At 36.3% G+C, this 20,763-nt stretch overlaps 2 protein-coding genes across 2 annotated transcripts; one reads left to right on the top strand and one right to left on the bottom strand.

Moving 5' to 3' along the window:
* The first annotated feature begins 25 nt into the window (after window positions 1-25).
* Window positions 26-3,081, top strand: LOC145497594 (PCNA-associated factor-like). Its single transcript, XM_081477417.1, has 3 exons — window positions 26-156; window positions 1,602-1,751; window positions 2,275-3,081. The coding sequence occupies exons 1-3, from the start codon at window positions 120-122 to the stop codon at window positions 2,415-2,417; spliced, it is 330 nt and encodes a 109-aa protein (XP_081333543.1). The 5' UTR covers window positions 26-119; the 3' UTR covers window positions 2,418-3,081.
* Window positions 3,082-5,307: 2,226 nt separating this feature from the next.
* LOC145497564 (casein kinase I-like) lies at window positions 5,308-19,115 on the bottom strand. Its single transcript, XM_081477385.1, has 11 exons — window positions 18,676-19,115; window positions 18,501-18,541; window positions 18,319-18,388; window positions 13,739-13,887; window positions 12,423-12,657; window positions 11,762-11,847; window positions 10,747-10,831; window positions 10,053-10,201; window positions 9,247-9,363; window positions 8,811-9,034; window positions 5,308-7,014 (listed from the first exon to the last, which is right to left on the bottom strand). Exons 1-11 carry the CDS (start codon window positions 18,857-18,859, stop codon window positions 6,954-6,956), a joined length of 1,401 nt encoding a protein of 466 aa, XP_081333511.1. The 5' UTR covers window positions 18,860-19,115; the 3' UTR covers window positions 5,308-6,953.
* Window positions 19,116-20,763: the final 1,648 nt, after the last annotated feature.

Raw genomic sequence — 20,763 nt, forward strand, 5'->3', positions numbered from 1 at the left:
GTGATGTGGCGCGAGATCAACTTTAAAAAGGCGCGAAGATTCGAAGGAAGACATTTTGATTTTCACCTTTCACCGATTTACAGTGAAAATTTAGTTCGAGTTCACCTTAGCTGAGGAAAATGGTACGAACGAAAGCAGACGGTGCTGGAAGAAGAGGTAAATGAATTAATTTCGTGTATTTAACACTAATTAAAGGCCATGCATAGCGTCCCGCGTGCATCGAGTGGATCATGTTCATTTCATTCGATTTGCTTCTGAATTCGGTTTGAACAGATTTGATTAATAAATTTACTATTAAACTGAAGATCATTCTAGTTATAATGTTATACACTGATATTTTAGAGTGCTGACACAAAAGTAGGCATCGAGGACGAATTTCTACGTTCCTTTAAATCAGGGTGAAATCAACACCTTCAAAGTTCATAAATTCACGTTGTGACTAGGTATTGAAACTAAAGCGTATAAAGCTTAATGATGTCTTGCTAATCAACACTCACTGTTGCCAATCAAACCTACTTGCTCGGTCGTTTTTTTTCTTGACAGTGATCTAATGTCAAGCTTAAACGTTTTTGGTTCAAGTGATCAATCGTTTTATTTCGTGGTCAATACAAGAGATTTCCCCTAATGATATAGAAACAAAATTCAGATGATTCATAGCTCTTGGTTTCTAACAGGATATAAATAAATGTGGGCAATCTTCACTGAGGTGAATCCATTGTCATGAAATATACCCACATTTATAATGGTAATTAAATATTTTAGAGTTGTTGATCAGAAATATATAAGATCGAAAAAGAGAATAGAATCATTTCACAGGTCTATGGGTGCCCCTCATTCTTAGCCCATTATTTTGCCAACAAAATTGCAGATTTGAGTATCACATATAAAAGGATGAAAATAACTTAACCCCCAGGGAGGGGGTACTCCCAGAAAAGTTGGGTGGGGGTGTGTGGCCTGCCTCCCTAAACCCTTACCCTATTTATGACCAAAATCTGCAAGTTTCACTACCCTATTTATGATCTGACCAAAAATTCAATACCCTCTTTATGACCATTGCTTCTGACACAGTTGCCCTAAACATAATTCATGAAGGGCGTTTGTTGATGGTCTTATCGATAATGATGAAAAAGTAACTTCTTCTAAGAAATATAGCCAATTTGAAGACAAGAGTGCAAAAACCATACCCTATTTATGACCAAAATCGACACCCTATTTTAATTTATGACCAAAACAGCTGAAAAACCATATCCTTTGGGACGCACATACCTAGATAAAGCCCATATAAGGGAGTACCCCCCCCCCCCCAGGACTTAACCCCTTGGTGATTGCAGTGGGGTGGGAGCCTTAAATGCCAAACATTTTAAGGGAGAGAATGAAGCAAAACTGGAATTTCCAGGGGGTAGGAGGCCGTAACTAACAGAAACCTTTTGTCATGAGGTCTGGATATTTTACAGAACAACACTAGGTATCTAATGCTAGTGACAGTCATTCACCCAAGTGTTAATTAGCTACCTCGGATTACAGTACGACAAGCTAGTGGATATGTCAAACCCTGCCACTCATTCACCCCTAATATGGTTATGATGTTGTTCTTGTTGCAGCTGTTGGTGCTAAAGCACCTCGTAAGCAAGTTGGTGGAGGATCATCATCAGCTGCCAGTAGTTTTGGTTCACCAACTAGTTCAGGAAACAAGAACAAGTATAATGGAGGAAACCCTGTAAAATGGTGGCCTTCTCCCAAATGGCAGAAAGGTATTTTCAGATAAGAAAGAGACTTGCTGTTAAAGTTTTCAAGACATGTGTAATGTGCCACAAGATAGTACTCATGTTTCGAGAGGTGTCAATAATTTTCTTTGTAAAATCACCACCTGCTCATTTTAAGTCAACACTGATAGTGACCTGTTTGCCATTTTATTATAAAGAGTTTGCATCGTAACGAGTTCCACAGTGCAAATCTGCTAAATTTTCTAATGTCTAGAGGTTGATACATAATTCATGTCCCTGAAATCAATTACTATGCTTTTCAGAGTCACCCCTATGAACAAAGTACTGGTATTGTTTAAACAAAAAATGAGCCGAACTTTTGAAACAAAATTATGATTCCACTGTAAAGTAAATTTCCCACGGGGGGGGGGGGGGGGGAGGCGAGGGGTGGGGGGGTAGTCAAACCCAAAAAACCTTCCATGGAGAGATATAGATACTTTCTGAAACAATGCATTGTCAACAGTGACAAAGTATTTTTACTCGTAACCGTGATATGCATTCTCATTTTCAGGGATTGGAGATTTCTTTCCCAAAGATAGCACAACTAGTGAAGTTTCACCAGAAAAACCTGGCCCATCAGTTGCAAATGAGTGCCCAGGGACTTCGTCTGAAGCACAAGGGATTGAGGGAATTGAAGAAATTGTGGAGGACTAATGAATGTCCTCTTTGTTTGCAGCTCTCAGCATCAACAGATTGGCATAACCCTTCTATGAGAACTATTTATTCTGTTTGATTTCACTTTTTACATATAGTTTTCACCTCATTAAAAGAAATCTGTTGCAGCTGATGATTTGCCTTATCTAAAAAAAAAATAATTACACATATTATTTGCATATACCTTTTCCCCTGGTTGGTGACAGCACATGCAATTTAAAACCAAAGTTAGATGCAAACTAGGGGACCTGATGTATAGTCGCTGATGTTAAAAATTGTACAAATGTTTTCACTACTAACTATTTTAATGAGTGTAAAGTGCTCGATTGTTTGATTAAACCAAATTAATGTGGAAAAATTAGATTACAATAATTTTACTTTAGAAACTTCATTTGTGCAAGCATTTTGCAAAATAATGTATGCGAGAAATAGGAATTTCAATACTCTGACTCAGGATAACTGATTTCAGATAATTTTCTTTCCTGTAGCATTTAGGCTATGTACATATGTATGCAAGGACCTTTTACATTTCACTTTGAATGTGGATTTATTAAATTATATTACCAGTACTGTAGTCAATGGTAAGCTGGAATAAATTATAGATTGAGAACATGATATTCTTTTGTATAGCATTTTTGTGAATATTAAACTATGATTTGCCTTATGTATGGTGTCAGCATACTGGTGGATTTTAAGAGGCAAATATAGTCAGTCCCTGGTATTCAAAAAACAGACATCTACCCCAAATTTAGATCCAGTCTAGCAGATAAAATTTCTTGACTCAAACAGTTATTTTGGTATAAAATTATGAAGAAATTTTTTGATTGGACGGATGCACTTGTCCCATCAAATTCAAAGACATCATAATTTCACTACTGGATATCAAGCTAGGGAAGCCATAGCCAGTAACGGTGCAAAAAATATGTAAAGAGCTAGGCTGTTGACCAGTGGACTAAACCAGGAGTTACTGTGGTTCTCACATCTAAGTCTGAACAAAACTCCACTCTCAGTTAGGTCTTAAAGTTGAACTGAGAAGTGTGGAAAATGGTAAATCAGACTGAGATAGTGAGATGTTTGGTCACAAATAGGGTATGGTTTTTACAGTTTTTCATCATTGCTTGCTTCAATGATCTAGATAGTACTGTTGTGTACTTCTTCCTGGGCTGTGACAAACAATGATCAGTATATTTATTACACAACTAAGATAGCTCAAAGGGCTAATGACAAAAATCAACCAATCATATTGCTATTGTTGATCCAAAATTTTCTGAGTAGTGAATTGAGCACTCTGCTGATCCTATGTGACTTTTCTTAAAGGTTTTCTTGTAGTTTTCTGGCTTACTTTTCTAACAGAATTAACTTACATGTAATAGATCCTTTTTCCTACAACTCTCTTTTCTTTCTTTATTTTTTATGTCAGATATGAGAAAACACCAGTTCAACTCTCAATCAGAATTGTATGGTTTAAGTTTAGTCTTTTCAGTCTGTAATCGTGGGATTATTTTGAAACAATTTCACATAACAGTGGCCCTTGTTCTTGCCGTGCTTAGTATAAAGCTTTAAAGACTTTGGACCAACATTCTCCCGACACAACCCTTGAACCAGGTTATTAAAACATGTTTATCATCAATTCAAACATTACCACTCCTTTGCTATTGACTTTTAGTATAAATCTATTAGCATTCTATCACAAATGCCATTCTCTGATTGGCTACACTACTCACTATCTATTCTGTTATGTAGCATAGCAGAGTGCATTTGTTAACAAAATGATGGCTGCTTCTTTGTGTTTTCAAGGTGTCTGCCAAGAGGATTTAGGTAATGTTTTGAATGACTTCTAGATTTATACTAAAGATGTTATTAGATCATAATATTTATATGCATGATAGAAATCTCGAGCTCGTAATCTAATTGTTTAATAAAAATTCTTATTAAAATGTTCAGTTTGAAGATTGTTTATGAATGCACTTCTTTCCCCAACTAACCATGAGTAAAATGTTTTTATGAGTGCTGCCAAGCTCCTGAGGCAACCACACACTGGGAAGTTAACCCACTGACAAGACTTCTAGCCACCATCTCACTGAAACCTGGAGTTAAAGTGCAAACCCTTGAGAAGGCTTCAATTTCACTGACACACCACCAAGTTAAGCATGTTTAACTAACTAAAGCAAGGTTACAAAAAAGTTGCTAAAGTCACATGCACGCCAAAACTAAACAAGGTAAAAACCTGTGTGATTATAATATCCTAGAAAGGTGGTTTGAAATTTGTCTTCCCAAGATAACTGAAAAGAATAAATAATATTGACAAATTAGAAAAACCTTAACCCAATTTAGTTGAACTGGTTTAGCTGGTGAGAATGGCTAGTAACTAGTTAGTTACTTTCTGCAGATGTGCAGGAACTGATCAGTCACTAGCTATTAGGAGAGTGGGTTTCATTTGTGTCAAAAATTGGTTTTGCATTGCTACGGTACATAATTAGCTTAAAAAACTTGTGCCACTTTTTCATCCAATCAGAAGAAAAACCAAAACCAACAGTAACTTGTTCCCACACGTTTCCCATGCTTTACTACATGCACTTATGCTACATGTACATGTAACATGTAATTATACTAAGATTTGATTGGTTCATTGGATTACCCCTGTCCTTTGTGACTGGCTAGAGTGATTGGTTTTGGTGTTGACATTCAACTGAAAACCACGTCAACAACTGTAATAGTAAGACTAGAGAAACTAGCAAGGCATAATTATAAATTACTTGGTTTGGCCCATCATAAGTTAAACTCTACATCCTGCACAGTATAAATGTAATGTCTGATACAGACTATTTCGCTGTTCAAATGAACATTTGCTGTAGAAGAAAAAAATTCGCACAACACCAGCAGAGCAAACTGAGAAAAAGGTTTATCTTTTAATAATTAATCATCTAAGTATACAAAGATTTTGAGAGACTTTCTTTAAATGCTTTAATGATAAGGAAAATATTTTCCTGTAGACTGTACGAACCACATGATCTCTACATAAATTGACAATTATGATGGACAATTCTGTATAATTACAAATCAGTGAAAAATGACACTATATATGAATGACTATGTTATTCTGTTGGTTTCTCCCAAACCACTTGTGATTGTCAAAAAAGGAATTCTAATTGAACGATGGGTTGTCATGAAACTAAATCATTGTGTCAGTAAAACAGGGCAACAAGAACAGCTTCTTCCCCTGTCTGGCCTGTCATGGCAATAATCTCCATAACTCAATTACAATAAAAAATTCCAGAATTCTTGTGATATTTTGTTGGAATTATCTTTGGGCAAGATCTTGCAATGGGTTGATTTTTAGAAAGAACACATTCTTTGGATTATTGGGATGGCAGCCTGCAGTTTCTGATAACTTTCTACTATTAAAAATGCATTCAACTAATGAAAACAAAATCATGCAAACAGAAACCACTGATTGCGCAGACAAAAATATTGACAAAATTATCTAGAGACAAATTTGTCTTCTGAAAGTCACCACATGGCCTAGAGCTGTACAATGGAAAGGTCTTCTCAGAAGTGATTGATACAAAAATGTGAAATAACTACAAATCAAACTTGCAGAACCTCCTTGGCAACATTAATGGGTCTGAAAACACTACAACTGTTTTACAATGTTTGCAGTCTTTCACCAAAAAGTTACAACATTTAAGGTTTTTAAAAATTTTAATATAACCCCAAATTTGGCACAGGTCTTTCTCAAACTCATTTTAAAAAGTTCCTCTCCAGGCCCCTATTGTTTTTTAGTGACCAATGGGTTTTACAAAGTCAATCACTTCAAAGTAAATGTCATTTTATTTGATCGCTGTGTAGACAATCCCAGAGTCTCTCGAACCTGTACCAGTCCCCTTCTCTTACTAGATGTAGCAATGAAGTCTTAAAATATAAATATAGGTAAGGCAAAACTTGCATTTTCTCTGTGAGATGCAGAGCAAAGATCACTCACATAACATTTTATACAATACAATAAGGAACTAACTAAAATGAGTTTCAAATGGCCAGTGAAGAAACTGAAGTGTAAATAATAATAATAATTATTATAATCGCAGAATAATGTTCACCAAAGATAACAGTAACCAACAGTCTGAGTGAGTATCCCATTGTGTTTTTGTTTGAAATGTTTGGAATACACCTTGCATTTCTGGTTGTGATCATGGATAATCAATCTTCCGATCAGTCCACCTAGTCACATAGAGAAAAAATTGAGAGTGGCTTTCATGGACTGTTGATCATCTTTTATTTAAATTATTGTTACAAATAAAATCCACTAGATTAAAATGCTTCATTACTTAACTAGACAATTTTTTTTTTAAATTTTGTGCAATGTACCAAGCTGTCACAGAGTAAGAAATTAACCAAGGTCTGCCTAGAACATTAAATTCCATCTCTTTTCATTATAAAATTGACCCAACTTTCTACAAAAGGTTTTGCCATCTTTGTCCTTATGCTAGAGAATCTTGGATGTAATCCAAATGTTGAGGCAGAGGGGGGATGGGGGGATTATTTGTGTCTTGCAACTGGCTGCTTCTTCTTCTTTTTCCTTTTGAAAAAGCAACAACACCTGTGGAGACAAAAGATAGTGTAAAACATAGCGACTCGATAATCCCAGTGGAACAACTACGCTTAAATTTAGTAACAGCATAATGCAATACCACAGAAACTGGTTCATAAGCTACTTATCTCAACACAGTTATTTGGGCTGCAATGATCTAGGGTGGTAAATGCTAGTCTAACATTGCTTACCATTTTTTAAACCACTTCATATTGCTACCTCAAGCTTCAAACCTTTCCTTTCTTCAAAACATTACAGGGATGTATTAATGAGCATGAATGTCAAAACCTACCTTTAATTGAAAGTTAAGCCTTGACAAACAATGTGGATGCCCAGATGAACAAACAGGGTACAGAGAATAATCACATCTTATGATAATTAACAATTATTCCATGAGCGCGCGTTGGATATGAGATGGTAAATAGCCAACGAGGCCCGTAAGGCTGAGTTGGCTATAACCAATCTCATATCCAACAAGCGTGAATGGAATAATTGTTTTATTAAATTCGGTGCGTTTGTATACTTGGAAATTATAGCTTAATTTTATTGGGTTTTAATTTTACAAAGCAACTGGAAATCGATGTGGCAAAAACAACAAGTGGGAAATCACATGACATGCACGCTGTTTGTAAAATTAGTTGAATGAAAAATTTGAAAGCGAAGCAAGCGAATTTGCTGAATGAATTTACAATCAAGTAGAATTCAAGGAATGTATATCAAATGAAGGAGATGTAAACTTGTTCAGAAAGTTTGAAAAGCGTTCAAGTTCGAGTCATGGAGAAGAGCCGAATAATTGTGTACTTGCACATTGCTGTTGTAATAACGCTGCGCAAAACTTTGATCGCCATGTGACACAGACGTTGTGCCAAAATTATGCTCGACAAGACCTCTTTCGGAGTTCCCTTGCTTTGAAAGCCATGGCATTTCGAGCTGTATGTGTGGAGCTCATTGTTGGCCAGCCTCAGAGTCAGAGACAGAAACTATCTTAGCGTCAGATTCATCTTCAGAATCTCTGAGGCCACCCTGATGGTTTTTCGTGGCTGGTAAAGAACTGGGCTTACTTCGGTTCAGCTCAAAACACTCAACTCCTTGAGGTGTTTTTTGCAAGGACAGCAATGATGCCTGTTTTCCTGAGGCCTTTTACAAATGCTCCAATAATTTATTTGCCTGGTCAGAGATAATGGAAAACGGTTTGTTGTGCGGCGGCGTGCAAAGGAAATGATCAATGGCGGCTCTCCTTACGGATTTAATCAATGAACTTTTGCAATACGTGCCATCTTTCTTCCTTGCAGATGAGTAAAAACACTTCAAACAAACATTCAGTTCTTCTTTTGACATTGCTTATATCAGTTTCGGAAATTTGGTGCCACCAGGACTAGCAAGCCATTCTGTTAAGGTAAACATTGTTTTTGTTACATAATCTTCATGAGTGCGTAAAATCTTGACTGTCATATTTTAATTTTGCAACTTTTCGAGGAAATTTAACGTATACGTACCGTTAAATAATCTAATCTCGAACTTTGTGGCTTTTTTGTTGTTACTGGGACGGCATTGTCCATAATTTCCTGTATTTCTTCTGTAGATAGCTAACTGAATCTGTTTTTTTTCGTGCATGTTTTTCTCGACGAAACTTGGTTTCCCGCGAAAAAGTTTATGCCGAGCAACATTTACCGCATTCATTTCCATATAAGGTCAAACACAGGTATAATGGCTGGTAACCGAGATCCAGTGAACCAATAAGAAAGCTAGAATTGCATTATCCGAGGTTGAGAATTTAATAATAATTAACATACATGAATACATACTTTGTTTCTTCAACAACTTCAACTTCAGGTTGTTGCTGTTGTGCATGTAGAGGAGTACCAGCCTTCCCCTCAAGACGGCTATCATCAACAGGGCCGAGGTCGCCGTTTGTTGAGCTGACCACCTGTACAGAGCCCCCTAATCTGTCTGCAGTTGGAGCCAGTAAGCCGCCAGACTTCTGAGCTTGTGAATTGTCAGCCCAAGCACCCTTTCTGTCTTGGGCAGACTAGAAAAGAAAAGTCCAAATCACATTTAACACACGAGGTGTACACCAGACCTAGGAGATGCCCTAATGTACTGTAAAATTTGTCAAGAATACAATTTATGATTACAGAAATACGGCAAATACTTACAAGAAAAAACATTATGAAATTGTGAATGAAAATCAAAAGTTGTTTGACTCCTGCAATGGAAGAGTAGAGTTAAATTTGATCATACCTTGTTTGTTCCAGATGTGGATGTAATTCTCTCATTTGCTTTCTGAAATCCAGCAGGAAGCTGAGAATCTCTTTGATTGTGTGGATCTGAATGACTCAGGGAATTAATGGGACTTGGCTGTGGGAATTGCAGATCAACAAATGTTAGCCAAATAAACCAAAGTTTCTAATTCACCATCTAAAGAAACGAACATGCTTGTGAATTTCTGGTACTACTATAACTGAATACGAGTGTAAAGCATTACATTTTTTGTCTGACAAAAGTTGCAGCAAGAACTAGTGACAATAGCTCTGAGTGAAACTTAAGTGCTTTGCACCTTGGCTCAAATTCAAACTATAGTTGGACCTGGCTAATTCAAACTTGCTTATTTCAAATTCCCTGTTATCTGCCCTTCAGTCATTTCCTATTGGCTATTTCAAACTATGTTTTCGTTTCCCCTGAGAGTTCAAAATGGCGAGGTTCAACTGTATAGGTTTTACTCTGCACCTGCAATCACAGGCACACAAAATTCACAGGGCCGAAAACTTAGCCTACAAGTATGTTTTATTTGAAAATTGAGCTCTCAAGCATTATTAACATTATTGCAGTGCAATAAAGAACAAGGAAATAAAAAATCAAATCCCCTAAGTTTCTCTTTCATGACATATAACTACTGCAATCATACTATTTGCTATTGTAACTAATTATCTCACTTAATGCTTGTTGACCAGTAGAATTCTAAGGGCTATAAAATTGACTTATGGTATATAAAAGTAATTTTCAATTACTACCTATATTTTTGTGACCATGTGAAGAAGCACACTTACAATTTGCTTGTGTGTCCAGTCAAATTCACCGTCTTCAATAAAACCTCTTCTTTCAAATAAATCCTTAAACAATTTTCTTAAATACTCATAGTCTGGCGTTTCAAAGAAATCAAGTCTACGAACATAGCGTAGGTATGTGGCCAGTTCCTCTGTGATGACAGAAAGAAAGAAATAAACAAGAATATTATTACAGGTACTATATTTTAATGTCAATGAAAACTTTCGCACTCTAAGACAATGGACTGTAAATCTATTAGCTCTACAAGGGTAAACAGTAGACCAGTGGTGTGAGTTTTAAGCTATTCATGCACTGCAGGGCAGTGCAATACAGTGTAGTGATGCAAAACCAATTACTTTTCAGCACTCAAATGAAACTACTCTGTACATGTGGAGAAAACAGTAGAGCATTTAATTTACAATGGATTCCCCAGCTAAGCTGCAAGAATACAAATGTGCTAAACATGTATAATGAAATGACCATAAAGGAAATGTGTACGCATTTATATAAACTTACAGGCTTAGTTAGAGAAAAGTTAATGAGTTGCATCAAAAATGACCTGCCTATATTTTATAATAAGTATTAATTAGTTTACATGTAAATGTTTACTACATAATGAGTTATTTGAAAAGCACAGCATAACAAATTTGTGCTTTTCTTTCTAATAGCTTCAAATAGGACATGACATTTATGTACCTGGATGATTCTCACAAAGGACTTCAATGGGTGTGGCACGTTTTGTGTCTCCAATCTTTTGGTATCTTTCCTTCAGGGTGTCTGCCTGTTAAAAATGTAAAGTTTATCACAATTTGATCTACAGTAGTTTTCAATCGAGTGTTGGAACACCAAAATCAAAGTTATCACTCTAAACAATAAAAAAGGTCAAAAACAATCCTATAAATGAATCACAACTTGAATTACATGTAGCTAAAGCAAAGCACAGGAAAACAAGCCTGATCAAGTTACAGTAATGGTTTTATTTCTTATTGGATGAAAAGTGGTGCAAGTCTTAAAAGCAATCATGTAGTGTGGTGATGAAAAACCAATACATTTTTGACACTCAAATGAGAAATGCTCTATACATGTTTAGAAAACAGCCCTAAGAAAATACATGCACTGATTGGTTAAATATTGTGTTTCTATTAAGCAATTAGATTATGAGCATGAGATTTCTATCATGCATAAAAATTGAGAGCGAATAGTCTAATTGTTTTAGTATAAATCTACTAGTTGTTAAAAATTTATCTAAATTCACTTCACGGACAACTCAAAAACGCAAAGTAGCCGTTACATGTATTTTGTTAAAGAGTGCACACTGCTACACTACTCACTATCTACAACAGAATGGATAGAGTAGCGTAGCCAATCACAGAACGCCATTTGTGATAGAATGCTAGTAGATCTACACTAAAACTTGATAGAAACACAGAACTAGCACAAGCTGTTGACATAATGATAGTGTGAGCAAAGAGAATTTAAATTTTGATTATCAAAGTAAACAAGTTGCTCTCCTATTTATGTTGTGGTGTTTTCTAAAAGAAATAGGAAACATATGTTCTTCAAGTTTCTATCAAGTTAACTAACAAACTCCAACTACAGTGGAGTTGAGGCACAATTAAGCCTAAGAATCATGTTACAATTTTAAAATACTAAAATTGGCCTGTTGCATTTGCATTTACAGGACAGAGCTGGAAGGAAAGAGTTTACTTACTTTCAGCCCTTGCCAAGGAAGGCTTCCCCTTAGAAAGTACATGAACATATGCCCTAGTGCTTCTAAGTCATCTCTCCTACTTTGCTCTGAAAGAATTCAAACAACCATAATATATACATGTTGTAAACACATATAGGATCAGTACTGCAAGATGCTTTCATCCTGTCGATTCTCCCACAGCACTAAGCACACACTTAAGAAATGGAAAAGAATGATAAGAATACAATGTACACGTTGTAGAGCATCTTTACACCACTGTATGATTATACCAACACCTTCAGAAGTCAGCCACTTAGGGGCCTTAGATTTGAATCATATACCACTTTTGCAGAGCAATCAAGACTGCATGATGAGTGACCAAATAGGAATGAATGAAGGAACAAAGGACACAAAGAAGGGCAACAACTTCATTTTCTCTTTCAGACATGTTTTTTAATAGTCTTCACTCACCCAACTGTAGACCAGTTGAGATTCTCAGTGCCTTATGGTAAAGCTGATAAAGTACTAGTCACTGGGCTAATGAGATAAAAACTCACGGGAAACCCTTTTTTCCTGTGATACACAATGAAAAATCATACTTCTGGTGGACTGCTTTGTTTTAGAGAGTCAACGTTCACAACAATAACATCTGCATAACTCAACAACACAACAGTATGCATACCTTTTCCTAAATGTGTGTTAATACTCATGTATCTTGCAGTTCCTGTTAAACTTTTGTGTTCTCGATATGGTATATGTTTTTTAGTCTCTGGATCAATGTACTCCTTTGCAAGACCAAAGTCTATAATGTGAATTGTTTTCTCTTTGCCTGATGATTTACGACCAATGAGAAAGTTCTCTGGCTTAATGTCTCTGTAAATCATATTCTTGGAATGAACACATTCGAGTCTTGAAATCTGCAGGAAAAATTAAGAGAAATAAAATTCAATACAATGTAAATCTCCTTGAACTTACTCAAGTCAGCTCGAGTAAGCCAGAAAACTCATCGATGTTGCCCAATGAATGCACCAAGCTGTGAAACATAATTCACCAAAGATGACTAACAACAACAACAACAACAACAAAACCTTTAGTTAAGTGTCTGGGGGTATTTAGCATTGCTGCTAATTGGGGACACAACATAAAACATTTACTGAGAACTGTTGAAAATAGCTTTAAACAAATTATACTAACACTAAGCCAAGAATGGAACTGAAAACATGCAAGACTGGGAAATATAATGTATAATGATCTTTAACTGCATAAAAATTACAACTCACAATCTACAAGCCAGCTCATAAACAGCTCTTGTATTTTCAGTACATCAAAAGGTCTACATAAACAATAGCATCCATTTGGTGCAAAAATATGCTCAGATATTTGTCCGCGGACATTATCTGTTCCTGAGAAGCAAACAGTTTTCCAAGAGCATCATAGCTCAAGGAAAACTGTGAGCTTTGAGGAAAAGATAATGTTGAGGGCCAGATGTCTGGGCACGTTTTTGCAGCGAATGGAGGCTTTATTATCCTTCAAATATTTTGGCAACACAAAAATTGGGGAATATCACTTAGATATTCCCCAGTTTTAGCTGAGGTATATTTAGTCATGTGATGCATTTAGACCAATTGCATGCCTGTGGAAATATTTGGTGAATTATAATCTGTGATATATATGTGATGTGATGAAAGTAAAAAATCAAATTGGCAACTATTTAACGTGTGGTTAATGGTGGTCATGATTTTTCAAAGACAAGGTGATGCGATATAAAAACAAATACATTTGTACCAGAAAGTCCACTGGTGAACAATCTCTATTTTTCCTACAAGAACTAAAATAATTATCGCTATCAACTGACCAAGAAAAAAATCACTCATCATACTGATAGTCACTCATAGTGGTGACGATTTTGAGCTGGTAATCCCCTGCGGCATAGGCACAACCACCCAAGTACAAGGTTTACAAATGCATTCTTATTGCTTCATATAAAATATCACTTACTAGCTGGATGGCAATCATAAGAACTGTTTTCAAGCTAAACTGTCTGTTACAGAGATCAAACAGATCCTCCAAGCTTGGTCCCAAAAGTTCCATGACTAATGCATTGTACTTCCCACATGGGCCAAAGTAGTGCACCTGAGGTATCCCCTCTGCAAAGGATTGATTAAAGTGATTTCAATATAAGCAAGCAAAATTTACACTCTTGTGTGTATAAGTCTGTGTACCCAACCGCTCTCCCTCAACACAACCCATCCTACAAAACATCTCACGTGCTGATGTGATCAAGACATTGCTATTCCTTTTGTGCACATCAACACGTTAAGAGTCAGAATTTAGAAATGTAACCTTGGATCCCCAAGAACATTACATGGCTTAATAATTATTGACTGAGCAGGGTGAGAATACCTTCTGGTGTTGACCACTTAGTAAAAACTTTACTGTGCTTTAGAAATAAGTTCCAGGTAAACAAGATCCAAACCAAAATTACCTTTTTCTAAGCAGGTACCAAGTGGTTATTTAACATTATGTTTCAGTCACCAGATGGAAAAATCTGGTCACTAAAAGGTGTCCATTATAGTACTGCTTTAGAGTGGAACAGGAAAACATGAAGCTTTTAAAGAAGTTTCTTTGTTTTAGCATATCCTACTTGTGAATGATCACAAAAGAGTCAGAGACTCCCCTAAACAAGGGCATTAAATTATTTAGCAGATTACATTTTAGTTGAAAAGTGGTTTTTATTACATAGATAGCAGTAGAGGGAGAATAACTTTGAGTGGGCGGCGGACAGTGCCAATAAAAAGATGTGGAGTGGTTTTATCGGAGCCATTATTTGGGGGTCTGGGAGCCTCCCTGGGAAAATTTTGAAATTGGGGTTCTAAAAAGTGCATTTCAGTGTATTTTAAACAATCATGGTTTTGTTCCTTTGTTAAAGAAAAGCAATTTCACCGAGCAAAAAGAAATCTTTGCAGTTATTTGTTCTCGAAAATCCTCCATGTGTGAGCCAAGCACTGGGTTGCATGTCGTTGTGTTTAAAGAACTAATTAAATTACGCGTACATTCACTGGAGATAAAAACTAATTTTAATTATATCTTTGAAAGAAAACAACTTATGACCTTCGTTTGTGCCATCTCTATTTTCTTTTCAATTTATCTCTGGTACTGAACAGCGATTGCTGGGTTTTTTGCTTCATTTCAGAGGAAAAACTGAGCTTTAACTTAACCCCAGTTGTCAAATATTTCAGTGCTGCTGTCACGGCTCAGTGCCCACGTCACGTTTTTGGCGGCAATTCTCACAGCCCGAATGATTTCAGATTTCTTTTACCTTACAGCTATGAGTTGTATTTTTTAATTGCTACGTATTTGTTGAGAAAATTAGACATATTGTTTTTATGCTTAATTTTATTGACGGATAGACTAACATTGTTACAAATAATTTTTTTTTTTCATAATTTACTTCCTATAAGTAGCCGGCGCGCCAAGGGTGACTAGATGGCGAATTTCGCTGGTCGCCGGAGCTTACGGAGAACTCTGTAGATAGCTCTCTTAGTTTGAAGACAGAATGTTAAATTATGCCACTTTCTTTCCTCATCTGTTATATTGTCACTATTGTCTGGTACCGTAGTAAACGTGTATTTACATCATCTTTAAATGTGGAGAGATCAAATTCTGATTTGAATGCCCACAATACATCCATGAATTCTTTAGTACTTTCTTCTTCTCCTGACTGCAAAAAGTCTTCAAAGAGGAAACATGATGTTTTTATTGATGAATATGCAAATTATGGCAAAAGGAAAGTTTTACCTATGGTATGTTTTTCAGATGAAACTGCTGAAAAATGATGGCCACTAACTGTCAATAACATTGAAGAGGGTGGATTACAACTGCTGTGGAGGTCATTTAACAGGAACAATACCTTCATTTTTGACAGAAGTTATTTTCTCTGGACAAGGGATTTTAAGTTTCTTGTTGAAAACATGTGAAATTTTTTGATTTAAAAATTACTTCCTTGAAAACATTGGACAACACAATAGAATTCTGATTGCCAACATTCGATTTTTAGTAGCACTGGTGACCAGCTGGTTGCAATATTTCACACAGGTAAAATAGATGCTGATGGTGGCAAAAAAAGACATACAAGTGAAAACATATAACTAAGAAAGCCAGATACAGTTCACGTAGTTTTAATGCAAGCAAAAACACACTGATCAGTGGCAGGTTTAAGAGCCGAGCATACCAGACTATAAATGGGAATAAGCCCTAACACAGTGGCTCACACTATCTTATTACCTACTTCACAATTCATTTTAAAGAATGAAAAAAAAAAAAATGGAAATAAAAACCCAACCTTCAAAATGAGTGCATGAAGTACATGGTTTTAGGCATGTGATAAAATTACACACAATTTTACATTGTGGGTTAACAAGAAGAAATGTGAAAATTCAAATAAGTGCTCCAAGGCAGGTTCTTATTAAATAAGGAATTCCTATGTATACACAGCAAGCTGAATCAAACTAACCAATGCTCAGCTTCCCATCTAAGAGTGCCCACAGAAAGTCTGCAAAATTGATTGCCTTCAACCATTTGAGTTTGTAACAACATACAGGTGCACATCATTAAAATGAGCCAAATGCACTTCCAACAAAATTACACAAAATTTGTAGTTTATACTTGAATGTGGTCAGGACAATTGTTTTTGCATCTTCATAGAGCTAGGCACATACAAACACCTCCAAACATGCTCTAGGCCATGACGTCCATCGATCCTCTTCCCCTAGCCTTAAATTACCACAGAAGCAGAGGTGTTTTACCTCTGCTTTGTATTACATAAGTTATGAAGTCATTTGTTCTGTTCCCAAGTTCAATGACATGCATTATGCCATGCATTTCAAATGGCTTGGTTTACTTTTAACTCTACATGTAGCTACACTGAAACACAGGATCACCCAACTATTCTCGAGTCCCTCACTTCATTGCATCTGAAATACAAGTTTATAGGTTCCCTTGGATACTGACGAACAGTAATTAACTATGGGCTGTAGTACTTAGCATTTTGCCAGTAAATTGAACTTCGAGACTCATCCCATACTTAGTTTGGGAAGTATACATCAAGAGCATGCACATTTACACCACATGTGTTATTAATCACTTGAAATTATTGAAACTGTTGCATTTAACTCCTGTGAAACATGATTTAGGATGATTTAGGGGGGATGTTTTGTTGAAAAGATATTGTTTTATTTTATGGTCAGCTTTTTGATCTTGTTTCCAAGGTTGTCAGAGTTCAAACTTACAGAAAATTGTACAGCCACTTTTCTGGGGCCAGCTTTTCATATCTCAAGTGTTTGAGATACTGGATCAGAATATACTCTACTTTAGTACAAACCATTCATGTAACTTCAAACATGACTTGGGTTACAAAATCATAAAGACAAACAAAACAATATGATCTATACGGAGGGGGAAAAGTAGTGAAAGAAACCAACTGTGGCCCTGATACAGATTGTCTTCAGAGGTAATAATGTTGAAAGCAAAAATAATAACAAAACATATATGTCTTAAAAATTGAATAATTAAATGTCACCTAAAAACAAGGCTTCATCAAAATCCTTTAAACTGACATCACAAAGTTACCATTACAAAGACCTTGTTATTTACACACCGTTTTATCAAGACATAAGACCAACGAAAAGAGCCAATGAAAGGACACATCTTGGATGAAACAAAATTACAATACCAAAAAAGTCACATAATTGTCCAAATTATTAATGACAATATTGTCCTCAAGCATTAAAAATATTTTCAAAACAAATCAATATTTCACCGATCAACCATTTAATAAGAGATCCAAATGAGTAATCCCACATCTGTTTGTTCTAACTCCCATTTCTTAAATTTAAATGGGGAAGATAAATTATCCATTTTATTTTGCCCGCACCTCGTTGCATATGGCAGTGAACGACTGACATGCAAAGGCGTATTTAAATGTACTTACTTGAAAGAACGAGATTTCATTATCGCCGTTGGGTACTGTGTTACAAGCCACATAAGTTGAAAAGGAACATTCAAATTTCTAAACACTCGAGATCACTTTTTTTCAAGGATGACAGCGAAATCTAACTCGAATATTGCTAGGAATTTGCCGATCAAAATGTGTGCTAATTTACAACCTTGACCAACTGGAAGAATTTTCTGTCCTTTTTTAATCGCTTATCTCTAAAATTAAACTATACAAGGATTAGGAATATTTAGAAACTGTTAGTCTTGCAATCCCATTGGAGAAACAGATTTGGGGTAACCGGGTCAAGTAACATTTTGAAATACCATAATAAACATGCGATTCACTACGAAGAGTGCGAGAACTGAAAAAAAGATCCACTTTTCAAGAACGAAAAATTGAATCAGAAGGATGAAGCAAGTTAATTTTTTTACGCTTGGCTGTCTCTCATAATCAAGAGCCCGTCAACGAAATACAATGGATCACTATGTATATTTGGCACTTCCTGCACGCCGAAATCAAAATTCTCGCGACAACACTCAAATTTTTTTTTACGGTATTCGCGAACTACTAAACGTGAACTTACCAGCATTTCCAAGTACTTTGTAAAATCGGTATTCCAAATGAAGCTGTGGTGCCCTAGATTTCATGGGTTCCTGTCAAAAAAGAATATTCGATATTTGCCATCAGCCAGTGGTAATATATCTCATCCTGTATTTCGTCATGAAAGCTTGAACAGCAGACAAACGTAAGTAAGTTGCGACTCACCAGTTTGATGGCGACGTGCTCGTTGTTGTACAGATTTTTACCTAACAAAAATGTAGAGTCAAAAATTGAAAAATCATATCTTTCTACGATAAGACTAAAGGCCATAATGCCGTTAAAAAGGCACGGCATATACATAACAAATCCGCGAAACATGGTCGCCTACTCAAGTTCGTACCAAGTCGTAGTTCACCGAAGTTTCCACATCCAATCTTCTTGCCGACGCGAAAATTGGGTCCAACCATCATTACCCCAGAACCAGAACTAGAGCTATTCCTCGGCGAGTGTAAACTACCCCGGCTTGGCCGAGAAACTTTTCTGTCTCGCTCACGGTCGCTCTCCCTTTCACGTTTGGACTGCATATCGACGACCGCCCTGATACCCCTGGTCTTATGCCGTCGATGCGATGCTTAAATTCTCTTTCCAGCCCAACGGGAAAGCCATAAGTAACGATTCATTATGTTCTTAAAACATGTTCTTGTTCTACATTTCACAACTCTAAGCCTAAAACTGTAAAGAAGACGAATAAACAGCGATTTTTCCCCAGCTGTACACAACCTCTGTAGAATTCAAGTCTGTTAGCTCAAGAAAGTTGTTGAACACGCAAGATCAAGGAGCATGCATTGCGAGCCGCGAACCAAGGTCGCCTGACCGTCAAGAAGGCGTTGTCCCCTAGCAACCTTTGTTCCTTATTTCGAGGACAAACAAAGCGCTCGACGTTGTCCAATATCAGTACGCAAATTTTAATCACTGCTATAACGTTTGAATAACTCGCTCACTCAACAGAGTTCTGAGTTCGAAGCTCTCTTAGCTCTATAAACTGAAAAAAAAAATATTTCAAGAAATTTCAAGCTCTAAATATTCGTTAACTTTCCTTAGATATTTTCAACCCGTAAAAAATTGAATTTGCAATGACTGTGTTACCTGAATATCTTCTTCAAGTACTTACATCTCAGCAGTATTCACAAATAGACAAAAGAAACCTCTTGATCTTAGCTAGCTTAGGTCATTGTATCTGCGGGAAACATTTAACTTGAATAACGTGACGCGACGCAAAGTTGAACGAGATCATTACCACAAAAATGTAAAAGGTTGAGATAACGACCTTGTTTTATGGTATCATTGATGATATCGATAGACTGGCTCTTTATTAAGTAACGATCCTGTGTAAATGAAAGGAATCTTTATCTACACTGTATAATTACAGGTGATAGCGCACGCTACGCCTGCTTTAGACTGATTGAACTCATACGTCAAGAAATTTATAAATTTTCACTCGACGTTAAGTTGGTACACCTGTCGTAATTCAGACCTCCTCCTCTCATCCCGTTTATCTCTGTTTCTATTACAACACCAAGAGACTATGATCAAAGTAGATCATCTCGACAAAAGACAAGACAAAGACATTAACAGTCGTATTGTCTTTTAGCTCTTGACCACAACCTTGTTTATTTTTTTTTTGTCAAAAATAATGCAATACACTTCAAAATTATATGTACCAGTTTATGAATAGATTAATTTCGAGACCCTTCCGCCGGGATTATAATATTATCGTAATAACTACAGCTGAGGTGTTCAGAGGGTTAAATTATTATTTACATAATGACTCCATTTTTTCCGACCACCGGAATCAGCTGCGAATTCAGTGCACCTGACAGCTACAAACGTCACCTTGTACTTTTGATGACGCTTAGTTGCCTTGACACTTATTAGTTTTTCTTTATAAACATACCCTCCATATTAAACAAGGTGTTACATATTGTTTCTCGAGCGATTTTCAGAAGACATAGATGGCCACCACGAGCCTGGAATCACGCGATATTTGACCGATATATTGCATGGTGACTGAACTGCACTGGGAGTTTAAAAATCCCTGAATATCCTTCAATATTTTAAATTGAAAATATCACCGGATGCTTGTTCCGGTGGAAGCAGCTGAGACGACGCCTTTCTGTTTTGAACCTTTGTAATGTCAATGTTTATGGTCTGTGTATCGATCCACATTTTAAGCGTCAATTTTTAGAGAAATGTCTATCTAGACAATTCCGTCTTGCTTAATATTTAGACCTAGAGGCTAGACAGAGTCAGAGTCAGAGTCAGTTCACTGCATGGTAAAATAACCTTCTCTACACTTCACGGGTTATACTTCTGCTCCGGTATCCAGATTATTATCATAGTTAATATATGTACGTCCTCTTATACAAAGAGTGGACATAAATTGTTTTGATTACCATAGTTATCGAGACATCATGGCTGAATATAGAGA

This window comes from Orbicella franksi, chromosome 1 (assembly GCF_964199315.1).
Source record: "Orbicella franksi chromosome 1, jaOrbFran1.1, whole genome shotgun sequence".
In the NCBI taxonomy this organism is placed as follows: domain Eukaryota; kingdom Metazoa; phylum Cnidaria; class Anthozoa; order Scleractinia; family Merulinidae; genus Orbicella; species Orbicella franksi.

Excerpts from the sequence above, each read along its gene's own strand:
- LOC145497594 (XM_081477417.1), top strand. The coding sequence starts at position 120 with ATGGTACGAACGAAAGCAGACGGTGCTGGAAGAAGAG. Across the intron at positions 157-1,601 it reads AGACGGTGCTGGAAGAAGAG|CTGTTGGTGCTAAAGCACCT; the intron begins GTAAATGAATTA and ends TTCTTGTTGCAG. Across the intron at positions 1,752-2,274 it reads TTCTCCCAAATGGCAGAAAG|GGATTGGAGATTTCTTTCCC; the intron begins GTATTTTCAGAT and ends TCTCATTTTCAG.
- LOC145497564 (XM_081477385.1), bottom strand. The coding sequence starts at position 18,859 with ATGCAGTCCAAACGTGAAAGGGAGAGCGACCGTGAGCGAGACAGAAAA. Across the intron at positions 18,542-18,675 it reads CTTCGGTGAACTACGACTTG|GTAAAAATCTGTACAACAAC; the intron begins GTACGAACTTGA and ends CATTTTTGTTAG. Across the intron at positions 11,848-12,422 it reads TAACACACATTTAGGAAAAG|AGCAAAGTAGGAGAGATGAC; the intron begins GTATGCATACTG and ends GAATTCTTTCAG.